The following is a 25,282-nucleotide window of genomic DNA, read 5'->3' on the forward strand; positions in this document are numbered from 1 at the left end:
GTGCCACTGATTAATTTATACATCTACCGAAGGTTTGACTGTTTCTTTTACCTAAGCCATAGTCAAAGTCTTTCTGTGTGAAACTGGCCTCAATACATCTGGACTAAACCCACACAGACAGAAGGAGGCCATGCTAACACCAGCCAGCTGGTGATCACATTCAAACCAAAACCCCTCTGTGCTAACCACTGAACTAGTGTGCCAGCAGCTTTCTCTTTGACTATATGATCCTTTAAAAGTTACTCAAGAACCACGAAACACATGGTAGAGACAATCAGAAAGTGTCCACACACCAACACACACACACACACACACACACATGCTTAACATAGTGAGAATGACAGAAGCAGCTGCTGGCATGATCTGGAGGTCATGTTAGATCACAACACTGAGGTAAAAAACAAATTCTTTAACCCGGGGGGTTTGTCTTAGATCTGAGTTACTGGATCACATGGTGATACAAGGCTGCAAGTGTTTGCCTCAGTTTGTGGGTCACTTTGAGAGTAACAACGAAAGAGAGTGTGTGTGATTGGGTTTAGTAAAAAGTTTTATCTGAAGAACGGCACCAGGAAAGATTTTAGCACTATAGATAACTGTGCTGCAACCAAGAGAAAACAATCCAGGCCAGGAGTCAGTGAGAACAATAAGATGATCATAAAATATGTCTGTGGTAGGATAAATGCACTTGCAGCACTAGCCAATTTCATGCTGTGGAAAAGAAAGGAGCATTAAAAAGAAGAAGGAAAAAAATAATAATTTGAGGGGAAAAATCCGGTTATTTCATTTGGATTTCTTTGAATACGGCAGCTTGTGTCGAGCAAAAAAGACCCGTCCAAAAATTTATCATTATCTGGCAGTATGAAATGTCATTAAAATAGTTCCATGTAACTACACTCTGGGGTGTATTAAAGAAATAATAGCCTTTTCAGAGCAGGGGGCAGCAGTTCATTAATAAAAGTAATGTCTTAGTTTAGGAACTGTGCAGGTGTGATTTGTCTTCATCTTTAATGGTACGCACTGATTAAGAAAGCAAACAGTGTGTGCGTGTGAGAGAGAGTCCAAATGTGGCTACACGCATGCACGCGCATCTGTGTGTACCCGCAGTAGTGTTGGTGCGCGCCGCAGGTGATTAGACCCTTTTCCAGAATATGTGTGCATGGTTGTGTTTGTGTGTGGGTCTCAGTGTGTTGGCAAACAGAGCTGACAAGACTATGAGTGATCCTTAACGTTGTTATTGACTCAGACTTTATTTATAGAGTGTGTGGTCCTGCTGCATGAGCTGCACACAGCGCCGCCCCTCCGAGGCCCGCGAGCAGACACGATTAATCAGAAGAATGTTATAATTAGGGTTAATACCCTCAGGCTGCATGAAAACACACACTCGCACACACAGAAACAACACTATAAGTGAACATGAACATAATGTATGAATGCATGTGGTCCACAAACACACACATATACACACGCACACATACACAGAGGGGGCCCTGTGTATGTAAGCAGGCCGGATGGGTTGCAGAGGTTTTCGGAGCGGCTGGGCCGGCGTGCTGTTTGTCCAGAAACGCTTTGAGGCTTGTTCTCTTCATCGGAGAGGTTGTTAAACAAAAGTGAGTTTGTTACAGTAGCGGGGGGCCAGCGGGGGGGTATTAATACACACCAATGCAGATGTCTGAGCATTTACAGCCATCCGTGAGAAAGCCTGTTGTGTTCAGTGTCAAATCTAATGTCTGGTGATCCCCATTTGGCCGGGCCTATTTTGGTTGGAGGGTTCACATGAGCCCCCTTGAAAAGTACACATTTGTCTCCGAGTGCGCTAGTATTCTTCCGCCAGTGAATTACAGTCACTCTCTTTTTTTTTTACAGCTGTGGCAAAAAATAAACACAAAGACTCCCATTTAGCAGAACAACAAAAAAGAGACGAAAACAAGCAGCTATTTTTGGAAGTTTTATTTCATTATAAATAGGAGTGATAATGCGCTCGTACACATGACATTATGTCATATCGCTTTGTCAAATAATACAAAAAAATATATCAAATGAATGAAAGGACTGCTTCATTCTAATATAGACAGAAGGACAAAGCAGGAGTGCTCGTGACGACACTCTGCTATTCACAATTTCACGGATAAAGGATTTTAGTTCTTTTGCTTTTTTTTTAATGACGTTGCTGACACACAGGACGCTCGTGACAATAAATATGTCTGGAATGCATCGGAAAACTAATCAGCATTTCCTGCTTTTGTAAGACGGAAGTTTAAAAAAACGTTTCAAACAACACAAAGTAATAAAAAAATACAATTTTGGCTTTGTCATTCCTTCGTTTGCTCTATATACTGGCTTTCCCTTCACTCAGTCCTTTCAAGGCCCGAAGCCCTAACAAATGTGGTCCCCTCAGAGTGCTCTTTTAGCTATATTAGCAGTGTTTCCTATTTGTTTTGGACCCGAAAGCCTTCAAAGGCACATGTGTTGCTCCTTTGCAGAGTCCCAAACTCGATCCAGAGAATGACTTCAAGAGGCACATTTGATTTTCTTATTGTTTTAATGCTGAGGTTGACTCTAAGTTATGTGATATTGCACTTCTGGTCAGCTGGGAGAGTGGCTGTCTTTAGTCTAAACTCTTTTGCTTTCTTGCTTTCTCAAGTGTCTCCTGGTCGTGACTTGTGACCTGCTGGATTTTTCTTGCCAGGAGATCTTTAGAGGGTTTTTTTAAACACTGTGATCGATCTAGCTTGTCGTCCCCCCTCCCGTTCCGCACGCCCTTTTTTTTAAAGCCACTTCTCTGCCACCCTCTTCTACTGCGCTCTCATCTGTCACTTTCCTTAAAGTCACCCTTTGACCTCTTTAAAGTTTCTCTTTAAAACGACAAAAGGCCTCACCGTCTGAGACATCAATGAGACAGAAAGGAGGGAGAGAAGGCAGAGGGGGAGGGAGGCGGGAGGAATGTTTGAATTAACTTTCTCTGCCGTACAGCTGTGGTGTACATTAGACTTTCTGACACAATAAAAACCCACGGATTCGTTAGTTCGAGTTTGTTTTCCTTCTCTCTGGAATTTCTTTCCATGTGTGGGATGCTGAGATGTCAAATAAATGCAACAAAATCAACAAAGCCATTTTCTTCCCCCATACAATTTAAGGATTAATTTGGGAATCTTCTAGGCGTTCATGTGGTGCAGATACGTAAACATGGTAGTCTGTGATGATAGGTCGGGGTTTTCTGTCCTTACAGGCAGAGCTGGCCGTGCAACTTCATCCTCGTGACACAGCAAATGGCCCGAACTCAACGACAGCGAGCACTGGAGGCTCCGCCGTTCATCTAAAATAGCAATGTTTGTGGTTCATAAAGAGTTTTTGCTCCCATATTCTTTCTTGTGGTCCCTTCTTTTTGTTTTTTTGTCCATTTTTCCTCCAAAGAGAATTAAGTAACATCCTGTAGTAGACAGTAAATGGTAAAACAAATTTGGTCCAGATATTCAAATATTTCTGTCCCTACGTACACACTCTCTCTCTCTCTCACACACGCACACACACACACGCACACACACACATACAAACACACTCTTGTGGGGCCTTCAGTGAATCTTGAAGCTGCTCATCAGGTGATTTCATGCCTCAGATAAGGAAGGGTACCTGTAAAAGAAAAGAAAAGAAACAAAGGATGAAACAGTTGTTGAATTATTACCTGGAAAAAGTGAATTTAAAAAAACAAATTAAGTGGAAATACAATAAAAGAGATATATGGCTGCAATAAATTTTGGGCATGTGTTTTTACGTCCAGTTCTGCCAACATATGGCTGTTGTTAGCATCGCATGTGACAACAGTGGTTTGTGGTGTTGGGTCAGCGCAGAGAGATGTGAGAAGTGTAGGTATGTGCAGAGGGAAACTAAACTATAAACTATAAACTAATTATTAAAGTGAAATTTAATGGAAGAATTTAGATGTAGATCATGTATTTAAACACCAATAATAATAATATTATTGTTATTATTCATATTATTATTATTATTATTATTAATTTTATTTGTGTTGCACTTATTTATTGAGTGTGATGTACAAACAGGGCAGAGAATCCCAGAGCACCTCACAATAATGTTACAATATGTGGTTATCAATGACGTGGTAATACTCAATACACTACAAGACTGTTATTAAATATATCTCCCAATATCTTAGAAACTACAAATAAGACCTTAGAATGGTCACTTTAATGTCTTTAATTTTGTATACACACATAAACCAAATGGTCCATTTATTAGCTCTCACATTATTTTTCCAGTGCTCTGATCTTTTTAGTAGTTTTTTCTTTTCTTCTGTAAGCCTGTCAACTGTCCTTGCCATTCACTCACACTCACTCATCGGACAGAGAACAGAGAACAGACAGAGAATTATAAAGTAGTGATTCTGATAAGTCGAATTGTTTGGAGAGGTTATTTAGAGCCGCTGCAAGTTTCATTGAAAACACTGATATGTGCCGCCAGCGGAATCAGGTAGCTATGTTGCAGTACCAGTATTTCAGTACCATATGTATCTATATGAAAATCAAAAATGTCTAATTGGCCGCAGCTTTTTGTTATAATAGAATTTTATCATTAATTTTTCTCATTGATTAGCACCTGTGTGTATAGGCTCCTCTATAACCGAGTATGTATGTTAAAAACCAAATGCTAAGGAACAAACTGGCGTTGTATTTTTGAGGGCCGATTACATATGAAAGATATATTGGAAATAAGACTTAATGAACAGAGCACAGAAAACAGTAGCTCTGAAGATTTTTGAGAAATGTCATCGGTTCAACAAACAAAGACGTTTTTATGGGTCGATGAGCGCCCTGGGTCTCCGCGACTTGTTTGTTATGGAACAGTTTTCAGACTAATTCTGATTGGAGGCCTTTCCTAATACACAGGAAGAGATGTTTTATGTGAGATGTGTCCATTTTTTCCCAAAGTGAGCTGTAACTGGCACCACAGCCTTACAGGTAAAGAAAATGACAGGTGACCTTTGCAAAAAGCACCACAGAAATGTCTGCTTAGCAACAGAGACATTACATAAATAAAACCAAACAAGTGCTTCATGGATTACCGCTGTAATTTCCGTGAGGCGGTCCAGTGAGGGCTAAAGTGTTGTCAAAATGTGCAACAGTGTGTGGACCAGTTTTTTCATACTGCTCTGGAACCTGGAGCAGCACTGTTCAACACTGCTTCCCCAGCTGACCTCAGTCCTAGCACCTGTTTCTAATCGCCGCCCTGCCAGAGGCTATTAGGATCCGTCCACCCCCAGAAAGGACCTTTCCTCTGCAGATCCAAACCCAACCACACACCGGCTATCCAGTCACACTGATTAATCACATCAAGATGGACTGCTCAGCCTTGTATCGCTGCCGAGGTGCGTGTGTGTGTGTGTGGGGGGGGGGGGGGGCTGCATTTGGAGGTCTGTGTGTATGTAAGCGCACAGAGCTACATGTTAGCGGTTCATCATGTGTGTCGCACTAATTCTTTATTCTGTCCGCTTTAAGATATCAGACCGAGATATTTCATTAGACATTTGCTGCTATCGGATATTAAGTTAGATATTCATTTGATACCTGCCGCCCCACAGAGCTACACAGAGTCAGACTTGTTGGACCGTTGCCATGCTCTTTGAAGGACCCAGTTGTATTGAGGTTGCCACAAGGTCAATGGATGAATCTGATTGGTCAACCCCCTGTGGAGCAAAATTGGAAACGGCGGCCGCTGTAATCACGCTGTGACGGAAAACGATGTTGCCTTCCAAAGTTAGAGGGAGATGTGTTTGAAGTTGATTTTAACCCTTCAGGTAACAGTAATGCGAAGTGAAAAGACCCTCACTCCAGGTATTCTCTGAGGACAAACAGTCTGAGGAGGGCTCCGCTGCTGCTGTCCTTTACCCTGATGCAAGCTGACTCTGCAGTGTACTTCACCGCAGAGTTCAGTCTCAGCACCGGCCCAATCTCCTCTTAGATGGAATCAGATCTGCACAATTAACCCCAACACTTGAAACTGCATAACTGGACCCGCAAAATGTTAACAAGCAGTGCTACAGCTACCTGCGTCCTGTATGTACAAGAGCGTTTTTTTTTCCATTTGTGGAAGGAAAGGAACCAATCTGTGGTTACAGGGTAGACCTGAGACCACTGGACTACCAGCGTGCTCGATAATCATACACTGTAACGCCTGATTTGGCTCAAATGTTTTCATATGTAAGTAAAAGGCCACAATAAAACCAGTCAGCAGTTTGGACGAGAAAACTGGAGAGTTACTAAAAGCCATACGCTAGATTCAAAATAAACACAACTCTGTGGTTTTTGTTGTTCTTTAGTTACATGATCTCAAAGTCTTAAGAAAAGCATAGACATGAAAATACACCACATTTTACTGCAGGATCCTATTTTTCATTCCTCTGTATTTATTTATTCATACTTTTCTGACTCCGCATGTTTTAATCCTGTACACACGAAACACAAAATCACTTTAAAATAAAATACAACTAATTTCTAAGATTTTACAAAGTATTTAAAGTCTGATCTGTCAATGTCTACATCTATAATCTTAAAATACTGTTTACTTTTACGCCTTTATTAGACAGTTAAGCAGGGAAGAAAAGACTGCTTACCTACTGAGCTACACCAGTGCTCACAGTCAGGGTTTTTGAAATACAGGCTTCACTTGTAATAGAGTCAAGACTGAATACTTTTTCCATAACACATAAGTGTGTCTGTCTTTGTGTTATTGTTATCTTTTTTTTTACACAACTGCATTTAAAAAAACTGCAAAAACAGGAGCCATGTCTAAATAATGGCATTTTCATGCATTATTAACTAAAAGGTAGGAATAAAAAAGGTGAAGTTTATTGACCTTACTTTGTCCGTACTGGCTGTACTGGTAGGATGCCACATGATCGACGGTGTAGCCCGGTGAGCTGTAGGTTGGGGGGCAGTAGGACTGGGAGCTTGGCAGTGAGGGCAGAGCTGACATGGAGGGTACGCTGGTGAGACCCTCCAAGCCCTTGATGTGATCCATCCGCTGGCTGCAGCTGGCAGCCATGCCGGCCGGCGGCTCGAGGCCGCCTGTCAGTGGAGAGATGGCGTAGTCACTTTGGGGCTGATGCGGCACACCGCCTGGGTTCAGAAGACCCATCACCTGATTAGAAAAATGCAAAGAAGAGGAGAGAAATGAAAATCAGATTAGTTATGTGTTCATTTTTAAATACGAGTACTGAGACCGCCTCTAACGTTGGTAGGATCTGAATTCAATTCAATTTTATTTATATAGCGCCAAATCACAACAACAGTCATCTCAAGGCGCTTTATATTGCAAGGTAGACCCTACAATAACACATACAGAGAAAAACCCAACAATCATGTGACCCCCTACGAGCAAGCACTTTGGCGACAGTGGGAAAGAAAAACTCCCTTTTAACAGGAAGAAACCTCCAGCAGAACCAGGCTCAGGGAGGGGCGGCCATAAAGACATCTGAATAATGTTAGTGTGGCAGGTTATTCATCTTGGTAATAAGCGGAAGACCATATATGTGTCACCTCCCAGTGGTTTGCTCAGATAGGTGTAATCACTGGAACATAATGCGTTATCAGCAAGGCAAACTTTCAAATTTCAAAGTGATTTTCAAAATTTCAGTGATTAGCACCTTAACCCCTATTTTCTAATACCAAAGGGGTGGAAGACATGTTTCCTTTTTCTTTTATTGCTCCTGATAAACCACTATAATAGCTTAAATATCTGTAGTTTCTCGAGTACAAAACACCACAGACACTAAGACCAACACCAACCCAAAGTAAGGAAATCCCCCTGTCGCATACATCAAAAGGCTGCCAGCGAGCCTGTCCCGTACTGAGATAGCACCAGAAAGGAAGAATTAAGCAATTTGTTTCTGATCCTTGGCTCTACTTATTCTAAAATTCCTTTTTGACACTGCTCCAAAACCCATGGCATAAGATAACAACTTATCTCCAAGAGAGATATGCTGACAAAGACAACACAAAAGAAAGGTCTGTGTGAGCTCAGCTCCGTTCAAACCCTCCGAATAGATTTCCATGTTCAGATCTCCGTTAGCTCTTGACCTGGTCTTTATTAGCGACCAGATAATCAAATTTGGGGGGAATAGTCCTTGGCTAGCAAAGAATGGAAAAGAGCTGCGGGGCGAAGTGTTTCAACTGGCTTCAAAACAGACCTGATATCACGACTCTCTTCGCTCACTCTTTGAATTTACCTGTTTGTTAACAAAATCCACGGTAAACCATAAATAAGGAATAGACTGACCTTATCACTTATGAAATTAACTCTAACTGAACCTGCTACCTCTAAATGTATCATATCCCACCTCCTTCTCAACCACGCAAAGGCCTCAAGGCTCTTCCAGTTGTCCTAATCAGAAGCAGGTACACCACTCTGCGTCCTCCTGGTCCTCTAAGTGACATATTATTCTACATTCACATACACACATGGTCCTGCTTAAATCATTTCCCAAGTAGGGGAGGTGAGTGGAGGAGTCCAAGTTGATTTTGAGAGGGGAGTTGTGTTTCCTCCTGTGCCTGGTAACATTTTCCTAAAGAATTAACCTGCATTTGAAAAGTTCGATTTAAGCACACAGAGATCGGGGAGACAACACGGCCGAATCAAACTACAACGAGCAGGAATAACTGCCCCGTGAGTGAATGAATTCTACTCTGATGACTTTCATGCTTTTGCTGTTTTCACCAGACTTCTAGCTACCATCCTTCCCCTTTCTCCCTACCTCACTAGGGGGCTGCCCCATCCAGGGTGTTTTATTTTGGAGCGCTGCCGTTGCCAGCGGCCTAAATCAGGGTTTAGCAGGGAAGAATGTCAGGATGGGGGAAATGTCTAAGATGGGGCATTCCTTCCCGTCCGTACGAAATATATACAAATAAAATTAAAACCTTTGCTTTCGCGTGGAAGAATGTTGAAGCAAACATTTTAAGAATGCAATCATGAGAAGGCTTCCTTGCAGCTGTAGTTTAAGGTTCGGTGCGTGCACATGCACACATGACCACGCTGTCTACGTGTGCACAGTATTTTATTTTGTGCACGTCTTATCTACGCAGGAGAACGGCTAAACATCTAAAAGTATGTGTGATGTATGCAAAACTAAAAGCTCTTCCACATGCTCCCTCAGTTTACCTGTGTATATTCAGATCATTTTACTATCAATGCTGAGATCAGCCAAATATTAGCACTGATCTATTTATTTTATTTATCAGTGGCTGATATTTCTTTGCTATATCGCATCCTTCTTGCTCTGGCTAAATGTTAAAACATATTAGAATCAAGAGCTAAAAAGTTTTAAAAAGTTCAGTATTCTTTAACAGTTGACGTGTCTTTTTTTCTTTGGCACGGAGCTGGAAATTATAATAATAAGAAATATAAACTAAACTAAAAGATAAAATAACGGCCAAATGATTATTTTGAACATCGGTGTCCGTGTCAGCCCGGAATTACATAATTTGTGCATTCCTAGCAAAATTACTGTGAGTCATTTGTGAATAAATTGGCTTTAGTTCTTTGCATGATGTATTTGAAAATCCTAAAAAATGCAGTAATAAATCCTCCAATCTAAACACAAGATTGAAGAGTTAACTTAGACATGCCACTTGACCATGACATGTAATATTTGTGTAAAAGATGTTGCAAAATCCTTAAGTGATCCTCTGAATGTTATGGAATTGATCAATTATCTACACCGTGTGTGTGTGTGTAATTATGTGAATCTGCGTGTATATCTTTGCGAGTGTCTCCGTCTTCACACTGCTGTGGCCTCCACCAGGCTAAAATCTCATTTTCTGCCTGTTAGGCTCTCTGACTCCTCTGTCTCCTCTGCTGCGCCCTCTGTCTAGATGCAGAGACCTTGGGACTTCATGCCCGATAATTGACTGTAATTGTCTTTTCACTTCTCATTTGTCACACGTTCACTTGTCCTCTGTGCTTCTAGAGTCTTCGCACTTATCTCCCTCAGCAGCAAGTGACCCATCAGCCACTGAGCGGAGAGCCTTGAAGCTATGGTGCAAACTGGAATCAGAAAGAAGTAACGCTGCTTTTTTATGTTTTTGCAACTTGGTTGAGACTTTTAAAGCTCACGTCACATGCTTCTCAACTTGAGTTCAACTCTTTGAAGTCATGTTCAGATTTAATTCTCCCCAGATACAGTATGTAACACGATCTCCATCTCCCAACCTAAAAACATCAAGTCAGAAGAAGCACCTTCTTAATTATGCTGTTTCCCTTGAACTAACCCATGACAGCGCAGACCCATTTTTACTGTCAGGAGGGTCAAAGTTCAAACTTTAACAGGAACTTTTTTCAATGTGTAAAGGGGGCGGTGACACCGTGGGTTCTTATGGGTTAATTTAATCCCAAACTAAATGTCACTATGTGTAATTTAATATAAGAGTCAAGGTTTTTATTTTCCCTAAATACGATAAAGTATAATGAGCACGAGTGAAGCAGTCTTACCTCACTGATTAGTTTGTTCCTTATTCTCTAAAAACAAAATCAAGAATCCAAGAACGTCTGTGCGTTTTACACTGCTTGATATAAGTTCCTGTTTAATGTCAGTAATTAATCACCACGCATACCTCCAAATATTTCTACCTTGTGTCTCACCTGTGGAGAGAGCCCATTCCCTATGGAAGAGTTCATGGGATTGGTTGGTGCTCCAGGGCTCACAAAGCTGTCTGAGTAGCCTGAGAAGGAGTGGCGTCCGGAGGCGAGGCAGTAAGCAGAGCCTCCTTCTCCTTGTCCGCCGCCACCGGAGGCCTGGTGGCCCGAGGAGGGAGGCAGAGGCTGGGGGCGGTGCACCGTGCTGGGTGGCTCTGACACTACTGGAAGCAGGAAAGATGGAGTTAGAGTTAATATTGTTTGGAAGAACACTTGGGAGAAATGATTTGGATGTCTGAAAGTGAAATTAAAACTATAACATATCCTCAGATAGACTTCAGAGATCTATACTGAATATTCACTTAAGTAAAAGAAAAACTGATGCTGTCAATATAAGCTTCCACATGAAAAATGCCAGAATAAAAGATATTAAAAGTATGTTTTTAATACCAACATAATATATAGGAATTTCGGAAAACAACATTTTTTATATATTAATTTGAAAAAGAACAACCCACTAGCATGACACCAAGAGCACTGCATTCACAATTTAACCCTACCTTGGGCTATGGATGAGGGGGGGTAGCTGCTGTCAGAGAGCTGGTAGGGCGGGATGCTGGACATGGCTGATGGTGGGAAACCCCCTGGAATGAGGTGATTAAATGCCATCAGTTGATTGGCTCCAGCTTGCTTCCTCCATCTTGCTCGCCTGTTGCTGAACCACACCTAGAAGACATCACAATGATGATGTTCAGTCAGTGTGTGTGTGTGTGTGTGCTTCCCTAATGATTGCAGTTTGGTATTTAGCCCTGCAATCTTACACAACCCATCTACTACAGTAGAATCTACCTTATAAAGGTAATAATGTAACACCTTTACAAGCTGTAGTGATGATTACAAATATTTTGAATGGTACAAACACAAACATATTCACAAATACACGGAGAAACATTTTCAGGGTGTGAAGTTGAAAACGAAGGTGGGAAACAATGTGAGAGAAAAAGTCTGCGTGTGCGTGTATAACACGGCTGGTTGAGTTGACATACTGTGCCCATATGGACGGAGCTCATGCTGGGAGTGTTTACACTTCACATATGGAGCCCACGGAGGAGAATTTACTGGACTTCACATAAGAAATAGGAAAGTACAGATTGGGCCCCTGGGAGCAGAGGGTAGGTTTGTGCTATTGTATGGAGCAAAGAGAGATCAGCAGGTTGCCTTTAAATGGTTTGAGTGTGTATAAAGCCGCAAAGTTTACGTCTGTTTCAGAGGGATGTTTAATGTATGGCAATGTTAGGTCGTGGCTTTCATGGTTCTGTAGGGTTGAAAAGCTGAAAAAGAGAAAGAAAAAATTTTTTTGTAGATCCTGACCGTGCACTCATGTGCCTGCTCATACCTGCACCCTGGCCTCGGTGAGCTTGGCCCTCTGAGCGAGCTCCTCTCTGGTGTAGATGTCAGGGTAGTGTGTTCTTTCAAAGGCCCGCTCCAGCTCTTCCAGTTGCTCTGCAGTGAAGGTGGTCCGACTGCGCCGCTGCTTCCTTTTCAGCGGCAGATCAGGCTCTGACTCTACTTCTGAACCCTCATCTGAGTGACTGGCTGCTCAGACATAGGAGAAAATAAAAGAAGACAGCCTTAAGAACAGGTCCATTAGTCTTACCTTATGACACATTGAAAGTCGAATTATGGTCTCTCTAGAAAACATAACCTGAATTCCTGTTGCTGCACAAACCAACTGAGATTAAAGTCTAAAAACCTTTATTTATGATAAGGAAGAGATATCACTTTCAGCAGGATTGAGAAATGCTCACTTATTTGCCATCTGTTGTCCTTTGTTTATGTTGCTTATAGAAGATGTGTGTGTGTTGGGGGGGTTCAACTTCTTTACACACCCACACAATCACACACACAAACAGCCAAACAGACCTCCATTCAGAAGGAATATTCCAAGCCTAAGGAATAATCCCATCGGACATGATTCCCAGAGCACCACAGGGGGACCGGTGTACTAAAAGCCACACAAAAGGCTAATTTGGATCCAGGGGCCATTCTTCGAGTGTGTGAGGGTGTGAGTGTATGGACAGTAGCCTGAATGGCCAGAAGCAAGCTGACTCGATGAAAGGCAAACTGTCTTTTCAGTCAGGTGATTGCCGCTTTATGATCCAAAGGGACACTATGCAGCAACTGCTGTTAACAATGTCTCCTTTTTCCTGTCAGTCGACATGCACAAAACTACAATTCCACAAGTCCCTCAGATACAAGTCAGTGAAGTGCTTGCTGTAAACTACGCTGTGTGATTTTATAATGGTGACAAAACTTTGGATGACATGTGTCGGTTTGATTAAAACTAACCCATAAAAAGACTTATAATTAGAACAGGGCTGAATGTAGCATTTATAACACTGATATTGGGAGGAAAATGTGAATGTGTATCATGCCTGGTTGTGTGACATAATTCACTGAACAACAGATAGATTACTCACTGACTCATTCAATGAATAATCTGCCTGTTTGTCAAAAGTAACAATTTTATGAATGAAAAGAGAAGAGTGAGCATATATAACAATGACCGTGTGAGTCACAATCTATCGAAGTTAATGCAGTTGGAAATGAAGCACGATAAATCTAACATCAGTTTTACTCACTGTAGTAGCAGGTGTCTTATTAAGTGAACATGCCAACCTGTGAAAAATGGGACCAGATAATTCTTTTATAAATAAAGTTACTCCTTGACTAAACATGTTGGAGAACCTTTTCAAAATTAATAATTTACTTAAAATATACTATCACGTTTCCTTGTTATTGTTGTTGTGACAAAAAGACTATAGACTGTGTGGAAGTATTTCTGTCTTCATCTGACTGCTTGCTCTGCAGCTGGAAACTAGTTAAATGTATCCAATCATACAGCTGTGTCAGTCAGGTCAGCCAGTGAGAGAGCAGAGAAGATGGGCTTCACACTGTCAAAGTATTCAGATTACTTTGTGATAATAATATTGTTAGTTGCTAATTAGCTCTACTTCATATTCTTTAGCAGAGAAGCAGAGTCCTGGAAATACAACAGGTAGCTTTTAGCTAAAGCTCTCATTCTGGGATCGATGAGATGCTACCAAAATGAACTCACTATGGAATTAGATCAAATCAATAAACTCAGAGATAAATCGACAACAGGGTACACGTTCTTTGGACAAAACTGAATGCAAAGGGTTACTTTCCTCAATACTTTTTAACAAAATCATTGAATTCAACAGGTATTTTTAGTTGTTTGTTTTTTTTAAGTAATCCTGCCCAGCACTGTTGATCGAAAACAAACATTAAACCTTATGAACTGCAAATCCTTCCATTAGAGAAGCTCTGATCACTGAACTGTTTGCCATTCCTGCTTAATATGTTACACAATTTTATTTTTAAAAATTTACGCAAATTCTAGCTTTTTCACCCACTGTGATCTTCAGGCTGACTGAGCCTGCTGATATCATGTGTCTTGACAGCTTTTGTGTGTTTTTACTTTTCCTCACTGTCTCAGATTAGTATTAATTCCATTGTGAGCTGCGCTCTATAAGCCAGCAGTTTGGGTTTTTTTAACACACTTACTTCAAACACTTCATTGGCTCCCTTCTAAGTTCACCAAGGCCAAAGCGCCCACTTTTTGTGTTACACTTAATTAATTCCCCCTCAGCACAGGGGAAGTTTTGTGTGCAACACTGTATTAGTTCCCCCCTCAGAAGCAACAATAAAATACAAGAGAATCCAAATAGCTCAGGGCCCCTCATGTGAAACTGATCCTCTCTGCCCCCCTTTGGCGATTTTCTCTTCACAACACCAATAGCAGTGGGAGTCAACTTAACATGCATTAGGAGCAAATTGGTAAAGAAACATTCAAGCTTGAGGGAGGCAATAAGTAAAATATTTTCAAAGAGGCAGCAAGAGAAATGGAGACATTGCCTTAAGCTGCTGCTGAATATTTCTGCAATTTTGTACTATATGATTTCCAGCTCTTCTTCAGTCTCCCTGTGAGTTTAGAAATTCGCCATCGTAAAAAGACTTCTCAAAGACACGATCGTTCGAAACTGCGGCAACTGTGGTTTCAGATAACAGCCGTTTTTGGAACGTCTTACATTTGCTCGTCACAGTTTTGGAGGCGAAAACTCTCTGGATTTGAGGGCCAACTTTTTTATATGACTAGAGGACTTTGTGCTTCAGATGGCGAGGAAGGAATTCGGGGTGTGGGGTATGTGGCACTTTGGAGTTTTTTTGGACAGGACGGCTGAAAAACAAGAGACGAGGCCTTCTTTTAGCCTCCCCCCTCCAGTTCTTGCGTGGAGGAGGGCCACAAGGAATGCCCCCAACACCACCACCTCCCCCACTCCACCCCAGCATGCACGTTCCTCTGCATTTCACAGGGATTTGGGTTTTGGGAAAGCTGAGGCAGCCCGGGAAAATCCTTAATCACTTTGGAATTACCTATCGGTTATGAGCGCTACCGGGGTTTCAAGAACTTTTCAAAAGAAGCGACAGTGTGGCACCTCTTAAGTCTCGGGAATCTAGTCGAGATACGATCCTGCAGAGAGGACCAAAGCTGGCTCGTTTCATTTCGATTCGTTGGATTGTAGTATCAGTTGATCTTAAGATCCAACGAGATAACTGTGTTGGTCAGTGCAACAAAACAATAGCAGCGCCATGTAGTGACAGGTGAAAGAAAGTGCTGAGAAAACATCAGACTTGAGCATTTTTCACAGCAGCGTAACACACACTTTTTCGGACCTCCTTAAACAAGCACCACCTTCTCCTCCCTCTTCTCTCTCAGTCGCTCTCCCTCCTTCTCACCCTCTCTCGCACCCTCTCTTTGTCTCCCATCTCTCTCTCTCTCTCTCTCTCTCTCTGTCTTTTCCACCCATATTTTTCCCTCTGACTCTCGGGCTCTTTGTTGCTCCACAGAGTTGAGGTCTTTGCCGGCAATTTCCACGCTCCATCTGTGGAATCCGTCATGGCTCCCTCAGCCCTTCACAGTGGAGGGCTGTCACCTGCCCCACGGGGGAGCTTGGAAAGGGCTGGGGAGGGGCATGAAAAGGCTTCTCAGAGGGCTGGAGGGGTTGGGGTGGGATAGATGGGGGTATAGCCGGGGGCATTCTAACCCCCCCACCCCCCAAAGAACACCCCTTCTTCTAGAGGGAACTGTAAGAGCACCTGAGGGGGTGACAAGGGAAGTGGAGGCAACAGGGGCTGTTGCTGTGCTTGTAAATGTACCCATGGGGATAGTCTGTCTGGGCATCTGTGTTTGCTTGGTTGTTGTTGGTAGACGCAAAGTACATCCACGGTTTTGTCTTTTAATACAGTGTGCCCTTTCGAACAATTTCCCCAGATTTTATTTTTATGTGCTCTAAAAGATCCAAACCTCTTCTGTCTCTTCCCACAGGTCTCCTTTGTTTTAAGCAACAGTGCAGCTGGTTGTAAAATGTCATTTAAAATCAAAATGGAGCCTCTCTCTTAAGTTGTGTGAGGTTTGTTTATGACATGTCTTTGGAAAAGACTTTAAACTGAGTTTACTGTGAATGTTAGTGGTGAAAAACAACAATGTGAACACATTTGGGAGAAGACACTCGTGGCATATTAATAAATTGTCATTGTGAACTTTACTTGATTGCTGTTTCTTTCACAATAACATTATATGTATAAATGTTTTCTGACTGGTAAATAAATGGTTTGTATTATCTGGATGGTTATTGTCAAGTTAAAACAGATTTTTTTGTAAACAAACATTAAACATTAGATATCTATTTACAGTAAAATGTCAGTTATGGCCGCTCTGCTGTCATTGTAACTGTTATTTATTTGTGTATTTAATCATTTTGGTCAGGTTGGGGTGTTAAAAAGCCCATTCCAAACATTAACTCTGCAGGCTAAAAAATTACAAGGACAGCAGGAACCAAGGCAGGAACCAAGGGTTCCTGCTGCACTTACATATGAGGATTAAAGCCTAACACTGGTCCCATTAAAACACCATCAGGTAGTATTAGATGCACAGGGAAAGAGGACAGGCTCACTGACCAGTAATGAATCCTTTATAACAAAACTACAACATTTGGTAATAATTAACAGTGACGGTATAGTGTATCTAAAATGTTATGTTTGCCGATGTCATCAGAATGTAATTGTTCTTAAAGCGTATCATCTGTGATAAAATTCATAAAGCAAATGTTTTTCACACACTAATGACATCTGACAATGACATAATTACTACAGTTTGTAAACTTTGCTATGTTTTGTTAGCAATAAAATTTGGATTAACGTTATAAATTTAATGAACGACAGTCAGTGCCTTTTATACTGTTATTTGGAATAGTTAGTGCAAATCGACTTTTGTGTCTAGAAATAAAGTCTTTGTGGCAATCAATTATTACAAATGTTTTGCATGTAAATATATATTTACAACAATAATTTAAAGAATCAGAAGTCAGTATTACATTATCTTTTAGTTTGCCTTTCAAATAATTCAAACGTGTTCCAAAAACAGATTTGAATTCCTGCATTTTTTGTTTTTTAGGTATACTTCATGTTAAATATACCAATTCTATAATTGTCGTAAAACCCACAACACCTAGGTGATAAAGGCTGACCGTGAGAGACGTGTTCGTCATAAAAGAAAGAAAAAAATCTCAAATTTATTTCTTGGCACTTTTTACGACCTGAAATCAAACACATCCCTTAACTACTAAAAATGTAATGTCATGCAAATTAAAGTGGCAGGTGATGGCAGTTCATGTGTTGTTGTAGGCAGAGCTGTGCCAAGAACGATGCCAGTCACCCAGCCACCACTAAAGCTCTCTACACCCTGCAGCTCGGTTAAAGAGCTCTTAAACACACACACACACACACACACACACACACACACACACACACACACACCATGTACGCTCCTCATTCTAAGCTTTTAAAGCTACGTTAATCAAGCTTGTCAGCCCTGAGGCGTCCCTAATTCAGTGTCCAGTATTACTCTCCCTTCTCACATGGCTTAAAAGAGCCGATCAAGTCCACCATGATCTTTGTAATTACAAAATAAAATACCGGAGCAACATCAGTACATAGTGTACCCTACCTTTCCTACTCATGGAGGAAGCAAGGAAAGGTTAGATGGTGAGAAACCTTTCCCCTGCTTCCCGGATCTTTTCCAACCTTGTAAACCTGTGGTTTTGGAGTGCCCCATTTGCCGTCATCGCCTCGCTATCCCTAAGATCTGATCATATCGCTTTGGCACCGTCAAATAGCCTTAGCCAATCAAATTATCCACTCTAACTCTCATATCACTCCCTGTACATATGCATATGCTATATCTTGAAATGCAGTATTTATAGCCCCTGTAAACACTTGACTTCTCTCTGTATACTTTTGCTCCACCTCGGCTTAAAGGCTACAGGCATGCGGTCCCAGCTCTTGTCAGTTCATCAAAATCTGAGAAAATACGAGCCTTAAAAGGGTAAAATTATCTGAGCAGTAGAAGGCCTGGAAAAGTAGCCTCTGCGAGCTTGTCTGGGAGCTGGGGAGCATTAAGCCGCAAAATAAGAGAGGAGCAGTTGGAGTGGGAGGGAGTGTGGGTGGGAAGGGGTTAGAGGAGAAAAGAAAACTGTTTAATTTAACCAAACTGAAGCCCTGAGAGGCACACGGGGCACAGCACTCCGGGCCAAAACAACTTTTTCAGAGCCAAAAAAAGAACGAAAAACCCTCCAAAATGGCTCCCATCGTGCAACGCCATCCCAGAGCAGAGGAGAAAAAGGAGGAGAAGAGAGGGATTTAGCTGAAACACACTATTGGAAAGACTTCAGCATTGCTGGATTTCTAGGAGGGAGGGGGGATAGTCAGATGGGGACACAAAGGCTTAAATATGTCCACAGAGACATCACAAAGTACACACTGAGCATATACGTCTGTGTGCGTGAGAGACGGAGAGAGAAGGAGCTGATGGGGATGTGTCCAATGTGGATTTTGGGACTTGGGGGAATTGACTGACCATATGTGGGCTATTTACACCCCTCTTTGGACATCCCAATAGCTCTTCTGGGGCTTTGGTTAACAGTGAGGGTAAATTGAGCTTCTGACACATTGCACCCCCCACCCATCACCCTCACCAAAAAAAAAAAAAAACTCACAAAACAAAAGGCAGAGGAGACAAACGCAGCATTTATTTGGGCGGGCCGACCGTGCTGCTCCTATTCAGCGGCAGGGGGACTAAGTGACTGGCCGACTGCATTAAACAGTATATAGAAGTCAAGGCAGGCAGATGCTGGGATGGATAATGGCTTTACTGACAGCTTATGGACCCATCTGCGACTCTTTCTGATGGGTTGAGAAAAACTGTGCGTGTGCGCATGTGTGTATTTTTTGTATGCGGGTAGTCAAGAGGGAGGGGTGGCAGGAGAATGATCTCACTTGACTTGCTAAGAGGAGGTTTCAACCTTCACAGATGCCCTGTAAATGAGCCAGAGCACTGTGTGTGTGTGTGTGTGTGTGTGTGTGTGTGTGTGTGTGTGTGTGTGTAGGTGTGTGTGTGTGTGTGTGTGTGTGTGTGTGTGTGTGTGTGTGTGTGTGTGTGTGTGTTGGCTAAAATGTGAATATACAGATAAATGGCACACGAGGACAAACAGTCATCAATCACTGCCTTGTTATGTGCAGAAAAATGGAATAAAGGGAGATGCTGTCAGTCAACACTTACGGGAGCTGTTGTGGATGTCAAGGGGGGGGATCAGGAAGTGGCTACCTGTCATTTATGGCTAAATGTGTTTCTAACCCCGTTTCCTGTGTAACGTTAGGGGGGAGCGACCCTCCACAGCCCGCTGACCCTGCAGTTCCTTCTCTGTCTTTTAACTATTGAAAATGTCTCTGAGCTCCAGTCAATGGGGAGGTAAGCTGGCCTCACAGCCTTATGAGGCTGTGAGGCCAATTTTTTTTGTGAGGCCAAAAATTTTATTTATTTATTTTTGCTGACAAGGAAGTATCTTCATCGCTGCACAAGCAGACCACAAGAACTATTTTTCTTCTACAGAAATTAAGGTAAATTTCACAGGAAATTTACCTTAATTTCTGTAGAAGAAAAATAGTTTCACAGGAAATTTACCTTAGGCAAAGAAACAATCCATGGACATGTGTTACTGTTGTTTTTGTATTTTAACTCAAGTATGAAAAGCATGAATAATAAAATCTAGTGAGATTATGGATTAGAAGTAACAGGCTGCATAATGGTGCACTGATTCATTTTTTTATGGGAGAATGAGTTTCCAACTTTTTACCTCAGATAGTAAATATTACAGAGGAACTCTGGGTTTGGCAGTGAATCCCTTTATGAACAAGGACATACCTGTAATCAGGTTCTACACAGTGGTACATTCACTCAGACAGCTTATATATGGTTAATTTCTTTTCATCGTAAATGTCGCTCACATGCAACTTGTGTTGGAAATCAACACGTTCTACAACGGTCTGTGGAAATGCACTGATATTTGCATATTTAAAACCAGTACTGGCCAGTATCGGCCTTGTTAGATGATGTCTTATCGTCTGGTCTATCGGTAGATTAGATAGTGCCGAATTTGTGCTCAAAGAGTGTCTGCCAGTGTTTTACAAGCTTTTTTTTTTAATTAAGAAAAAGTTACAGCCGTTCAGTTAGCTAGTGTAGCTTACTAAACTATTGTCTCTCACATAAACAACAACAGGAATAAAGACCCAGGTAAATGTTATGAGTTCTGTTTGACCTGTTTAGCTGACATCACTGTCCACTAATTAAGGTAGGCTAATTCATTCACCGCTGTACGTGAACAAGGGTTAAGTAAATGTATTTACACATCTTCTCTTCGTGCTGGAAAGGACAAATAAAACCTCTTTTATCTCTCTGTCTCCCTCTAAGCCTGACACAGCTCTGCTGCCCTATCTGAGCCACCACACAGTTAGCAGTGTGTGTGATAGTGGGTAAATAAGATGAATAAGATAGAGTGTTAAATAAATTATGTCTCTCATGCTGGTTACCACTGCCGGGTCTAACAACTTTGCTTCCAGAAACCCTGAATAGTGTCATGAAGAGCTAAACAAAAAGAAAAAAGAGTTTAAAAGTTTTTTCTCAATTAAGTTGATTTTCAGAAATAATATTGGCATTTGATGCAGATCAAAAATGTGTTTTTTCTTTGGCTATATCCCAAGAATTTAGAAGTTATCATAAACACAGAATTCTATAGTCAAAATAGTTTTTTAGGAAAATACTGATTATGAAATTCTACACTGATATTAATGTTTAGAATGAAAACGCAATTATTTTTTAACACATTTGAATCAGGAAAATAACAAAATCTTGATTCTACATAAAAACTGAAGTTTTTAAAGCCTTCCTCATACTCTTTGAACAGGCAAAGATTCAAAGATACAAAGTGATGAAACTAAATCACTGACAGGCCCGAAGCAGGCCACAGGGCGTATACGGGACAATACTGATAAATCTGTTCAATGATTCTGTGTCGAGTTGTTCAAGTTTAAGAGTTATTCTAAAACATATTCCTACAGGGCACGACCGCAGCCTTAACACAATTTTAAAGCCTCTTTTCCAACACAAACACAAAAGCTCATGGGCTAATTAGTTAACAAAGCGGTGAAGAAGAAGTCAAGCTTCATCAGTCAGGTGATTGACAGCTGCCTGTCCCTCCATCAGCAGCACATACTGGCCTCTGCCATCTTTGACACTCAACCCTTAACCCCATAACGCGCACATGCACAGACTCACACACATTAAAAAACATCCAATCTCCCAAACAGACAGATATGCACTCACATTCCTCCTTATATTCTCAGAGATGCACACTAACACACTCATGCACATTAAAAAACAACCTCTCTACCCCTTTCACCCCCCCAGCTGTTGTGCCTATAGTGCATACTTGCAGCAGATAAAGAGGGGCCTTATTCTAAGGCGAGCCATTCTACTTGACCTTCGCTGGGCCTTTTCACTCTTTCACTCCCTTCAAATCGTCTTTGGGGCTTGCTCACTCTCAGCTCAATGTGGCTAGTCCATCACGGGTGAAGGCTGGGGCGCTACCGCGGGTCTTGAAGGGGGAATACCCCAAATACACCCCACTGCCCCTTCCCCCTTATACACATACATGCGCACACACTCAAAAGCCCCGCCCTTTTAAGAAATCACCCTGACTTCAAAGTTGGTGTGCATTCATTAATTGCCCTTTGAATTGATATCAGAGTGTCACAATAAGAGTGTGAAAGGAAAAAGAGGCTTTAATGAAGCATAGAGCGGCCATTCATTTGCAGATAACTATGTTTTCATGCTTGGATAGTCATCATGCATGGGCTTATTAGAAAAAACTCACGAGAGAGGGAGGAGTACGGGGCGAGGAGAAGAGAGGGGACAGGGAGACAGAGAGAGCCCCGGGGCAGAAGAGAGTGATTTGGTGCTCGACCACTTGGCCCTCGTGCCCCCCTTTGCCCTCGTGCCCAGGGACTCACTGAGTGACACATTCATTCTTTCAGTGGACAGACAGAGCCCTCTTCACCAGACACTTGGCTCAGGCCACTAACAGCTAATAGCTACAGGATCTATCGAGATCTTATTGGTTCTGTGTTTGTCAGATCTGATGACAAAACAGCAACTGGTAAGTTATTAGGGCAGTTACTTTAATTACGATTTCATTTACTGATTATTTCACAGTTATGATTATTGACTTTGGTCTGTGAAATATCAGAACATGTGCGTTACAAATTTTAGAAAAATCCAAGGTCACATCTGTCTTATTTGTATCTATACCCAGACACCCAAATATGTTTAATATACAGTTAAACAAAATAGAGGAAAGCATCAGACGCTCATATCGGTGTAGCTAAAAAGAGAGAATCTGAGGTATGTTTACAGACTGACTGGCTTATTGTTTCAGCTTAGCAGCTTAGTGAAAAGTACAATAAGTTTTCAACTTTGAGATTTTATTTGACCCTTTTTGTAACAGCCAGAAATAAGAAAGAAATTATTCTATTACGTAAGGTAGCACACCTCCACTGCCTTAAGTGTTCTGAAGTGCATAGGCATGAACTGAAATAGGTAGTTTAACTAATCTTTAGATAATAACTATAGTTTATATACAAAAGTTCAAGTTAAAAGTCTGCCTGAGCTAAAGCCTTAGGCTTATGTCCTCTCGACCCATCCTCTGCCTCCCCTTCAGCTCCTTCACTTTTTTTCCTTCACTCCTTCCCCCTCGATCTGTTGTTTTCTCCAGTCATGGCATTGGTCCAGGGTCTGCCCATGTATCACATTTGCAGCACGCCATCTTCACCCCAAGTGGCAGAGAAACCCCGAGTCCCTCCTTCACCCGCATTATTTACACAAACAAAGTCCTGCTCCGTTTCTGTGACAAAGCCAGCTAAATCTTTATGGCTCTTTCATGTATTGTCTGCTCACGGTTCTCTTTTGTCCCTCGGCCATTGGCCCAGGCCACGGATACAATGAGGCCGGCAGAATGAAGGCAGATTGAAGGAATGCGCCTCAATAAACCTAATTATGACATGATGACTGCGCTCACCATGGTAGGGGTTTTTCAAAGATCCCGGGCTTATTCAATTAGCCCTTTCCAGGATCCCCTTTCACCAAATAAAGTTATCCCTTTGACTGTTTGCATTGCAGAGTGGAATGTGTGTGTGTATGCATGCATGTTGTGTACGCGCACACACGGCCAGCCTAAATGGAAATGTATTGGCTCTCAACAAGGCTCCACTGTATTATCTGGCTAATTTCACCTAACTAAGTATGGACTCCAAAAGATACACTGTGAAAATGTGCAGCAGGGGAGGGAGGAGGTGGGGGCACTGTGACTGTTTTAATCATTAACTTTGTCTCCAGGGTTAATTAGTATGAGGCTGAGAGGTTGGTGCAGCCCAGTGACAGGTCTGCATGGCCAACTTTACTATCAAGGATGTATTTATTCTGAAAGAGAAGAGGCATTATGATTTCGGGGAATCTTTCTTTTAGTTTCAATTTCCTTGTTGCATGGGAATTTGGAAGAAAATGTTTACCTGTAAATCAAAAGGTGAGCTTTTAGGCATTTCTTAGTGTTTAAGCCCTTATATAATTAGTTTAGAACCAGGTTGCTTATATATTTCACCTTTTAAAATGAGGTCTAAATCCTTCATTGTGACTATGACTACCAATAGGGGATTAACGCAATAAAGCTACCTTTTTCAACAAATGTGACTTTTTGTTGAAACATGGGGGGTTTTTTAAAGACAAAACGTGATTGGCAGTGATGGTGTTATTGCCACCGCTTTATGTCAGTTCACTGAGATCGAAGACACTATGTGCCGCTCCAGTTTAAACAGCTGGGCAGACGAGACATTTACAAATTGGAACTTTTAAAATCAGGCTTGAAATTGCAATAAATCCATACACAATCACCCCACAAACGGTTAATACAGAGCTTGATTAGAAAACTTTAGAGAGTGGACTGACTTTCCTTTGTGCGCTCCGGAGGATGCGGCTCAGATATGAAACGAGCTCAGCGCCGCGGGCTGAGGGACAGAGACAGAGAGGAGTAGGAAACAGAGGGAGAGGGGCGGTGTTGCTCTCCAGATGAAAGTGAGATGAAATAAAAGGGTCGATTTAATCTGCTTGAAGAGATTTGGGGAGCAAGTGGGGGTAGAAGAGGAGGTGGGGGCGGTGGGGTGCGGAGGGTTTTCGGAGCTGTGCGCAGCGCAGGACGGGTGGCCGGGGGGTGCACCATTGTGAAGCTGCGCTCCGGGCCAGATCGGGGTTCTCCGGGGAGAACATTGGTCCCCATTCACCGCAAACACTCTTTAATACACTCCCTCCATCATTAAATGTGACATAGCACAATATCGACATCATTTAGAAGACATTATTGATGTTCGAGGGGGCAAGGCCGGCGCTCCTCAAAGAATCGATAATGGATGGCGTATTACAGGCTGGACACGGAATTCATGCGTCGAGGAGGAGAAGGCCACTTTGTACTGCTCACCAATTACATTCTGAACATTATGACAAACGCGGTAATTACGCTTCATCAGATGCTGCTTAATGGGACAATGTTGCTTTAAGCGCGTGGGGTTGCACACAGCAAGAAACTTCTTCAAAGTTTACTGTAGTCAGACAAAAAAAAACACAGAAAAGTTTAAAGAAATAATTAAAACACAAAAATTGTAACTAAGCATCTTAACGTCTTCATTTTTAATGCGCTTTTATTTTCTTGATCACAGTTTTACCAGCTCCATCCTGCTGCGTGCCACTTGTTAGCTTACTTTCAAAGTGGCTAACCGACTGTAAATGTTTAATGTACACTTTCAGCGCACACGCGAGCGCCAGCGTGCGCGCGCGGGTTCTGGGAGCGAGCGCGCAACTTCGGGCGATACGTGAGCGGATTTCAGAGGCCTTAATTGTCATTCTGAATGGCAGCCGGCTCCTTTTAGCCGACCCCAAAAGGAAACATTTTGTAGGTGAAAACGGCCATTTTCTCTCGGTGAACGGGCCCTCTAAACCGCGCCGGAGCGCTCCCTGAATAATTCATCCTTCATTGCGGCCTCATAATGTGCGTCGTTGGGCTTTTCTGTGCAGAAGCTCTCCTCTCTCCCCCCCACATTTTTTTTCTTTCTCGGGCTGAAT

At 42.0% G+C, this 25,282-nt stretch overlaps 1 protein-coding gene across 8 annotated transcripts in view; it reads right to left on the reverse strand.

Moving 5' to 3' along the window:
* Positions 1 to 401: 401 nt before the first annotated feature.
* The window catches only part of pax3b (paired box 3b), a 29,373-nt gene continuing 4,492 nt past the window's right edge, over positions 402 to 25,282 (reverse strand). For 3 of the 8 annotated variants that reach the window (XM_085130989.1, XM_085130984.1, XM_085130988.1), the window contains exons 5-9: positions 12,038 to 12,237; positions 11,202 to 11,367; positions 10,648 to 10,865; positions 6,873 to 7,152; positions 402 to 3,627 (exon numbers count right to left, since the gene is read on the reverse strand). In XM_085130989.1, the coding sequence (XP_084987115.1) occupies positions 3,593 to 3,627; positions 6,873 to 7,152; positions 10,648 to 10,865; positions 11,202 to 11,367; positions 12,038 to 12,237 (899 nt within the window). In that variant the 3' untranslated portion in view covers positions 402 to 3,592. Of the gene's footprint in view, positions 3,628 to 6,867; positions 7,153 to 10,647; positions 10,866 to 11,201; positions 11,368 to 12,037; positions 12,238 to 25,282 lie in introns of all 8 variants that reach the window. The other 5 variants (XM_085130990.1, XM_085130987.1, XM_085130983.1 and 2 more) reach the window with 4 other exon arrangements.

This window comes from Neolamprologus multifasciatus, chromosome 14 (assembly GCF_963576455.1).
Source record: "Neolamprologus multifasciatus chromosome 14, fNeoMul1.2, whole genome shotgun sequence".
Taxonomy (NCBI): domain Eukaryota; kingdom Metazoa; phylum Chordata; class Actinopteri; order Cichliformes; family Cichlidae; genus Neolamprologus; species Neolamprologus multifasciatus.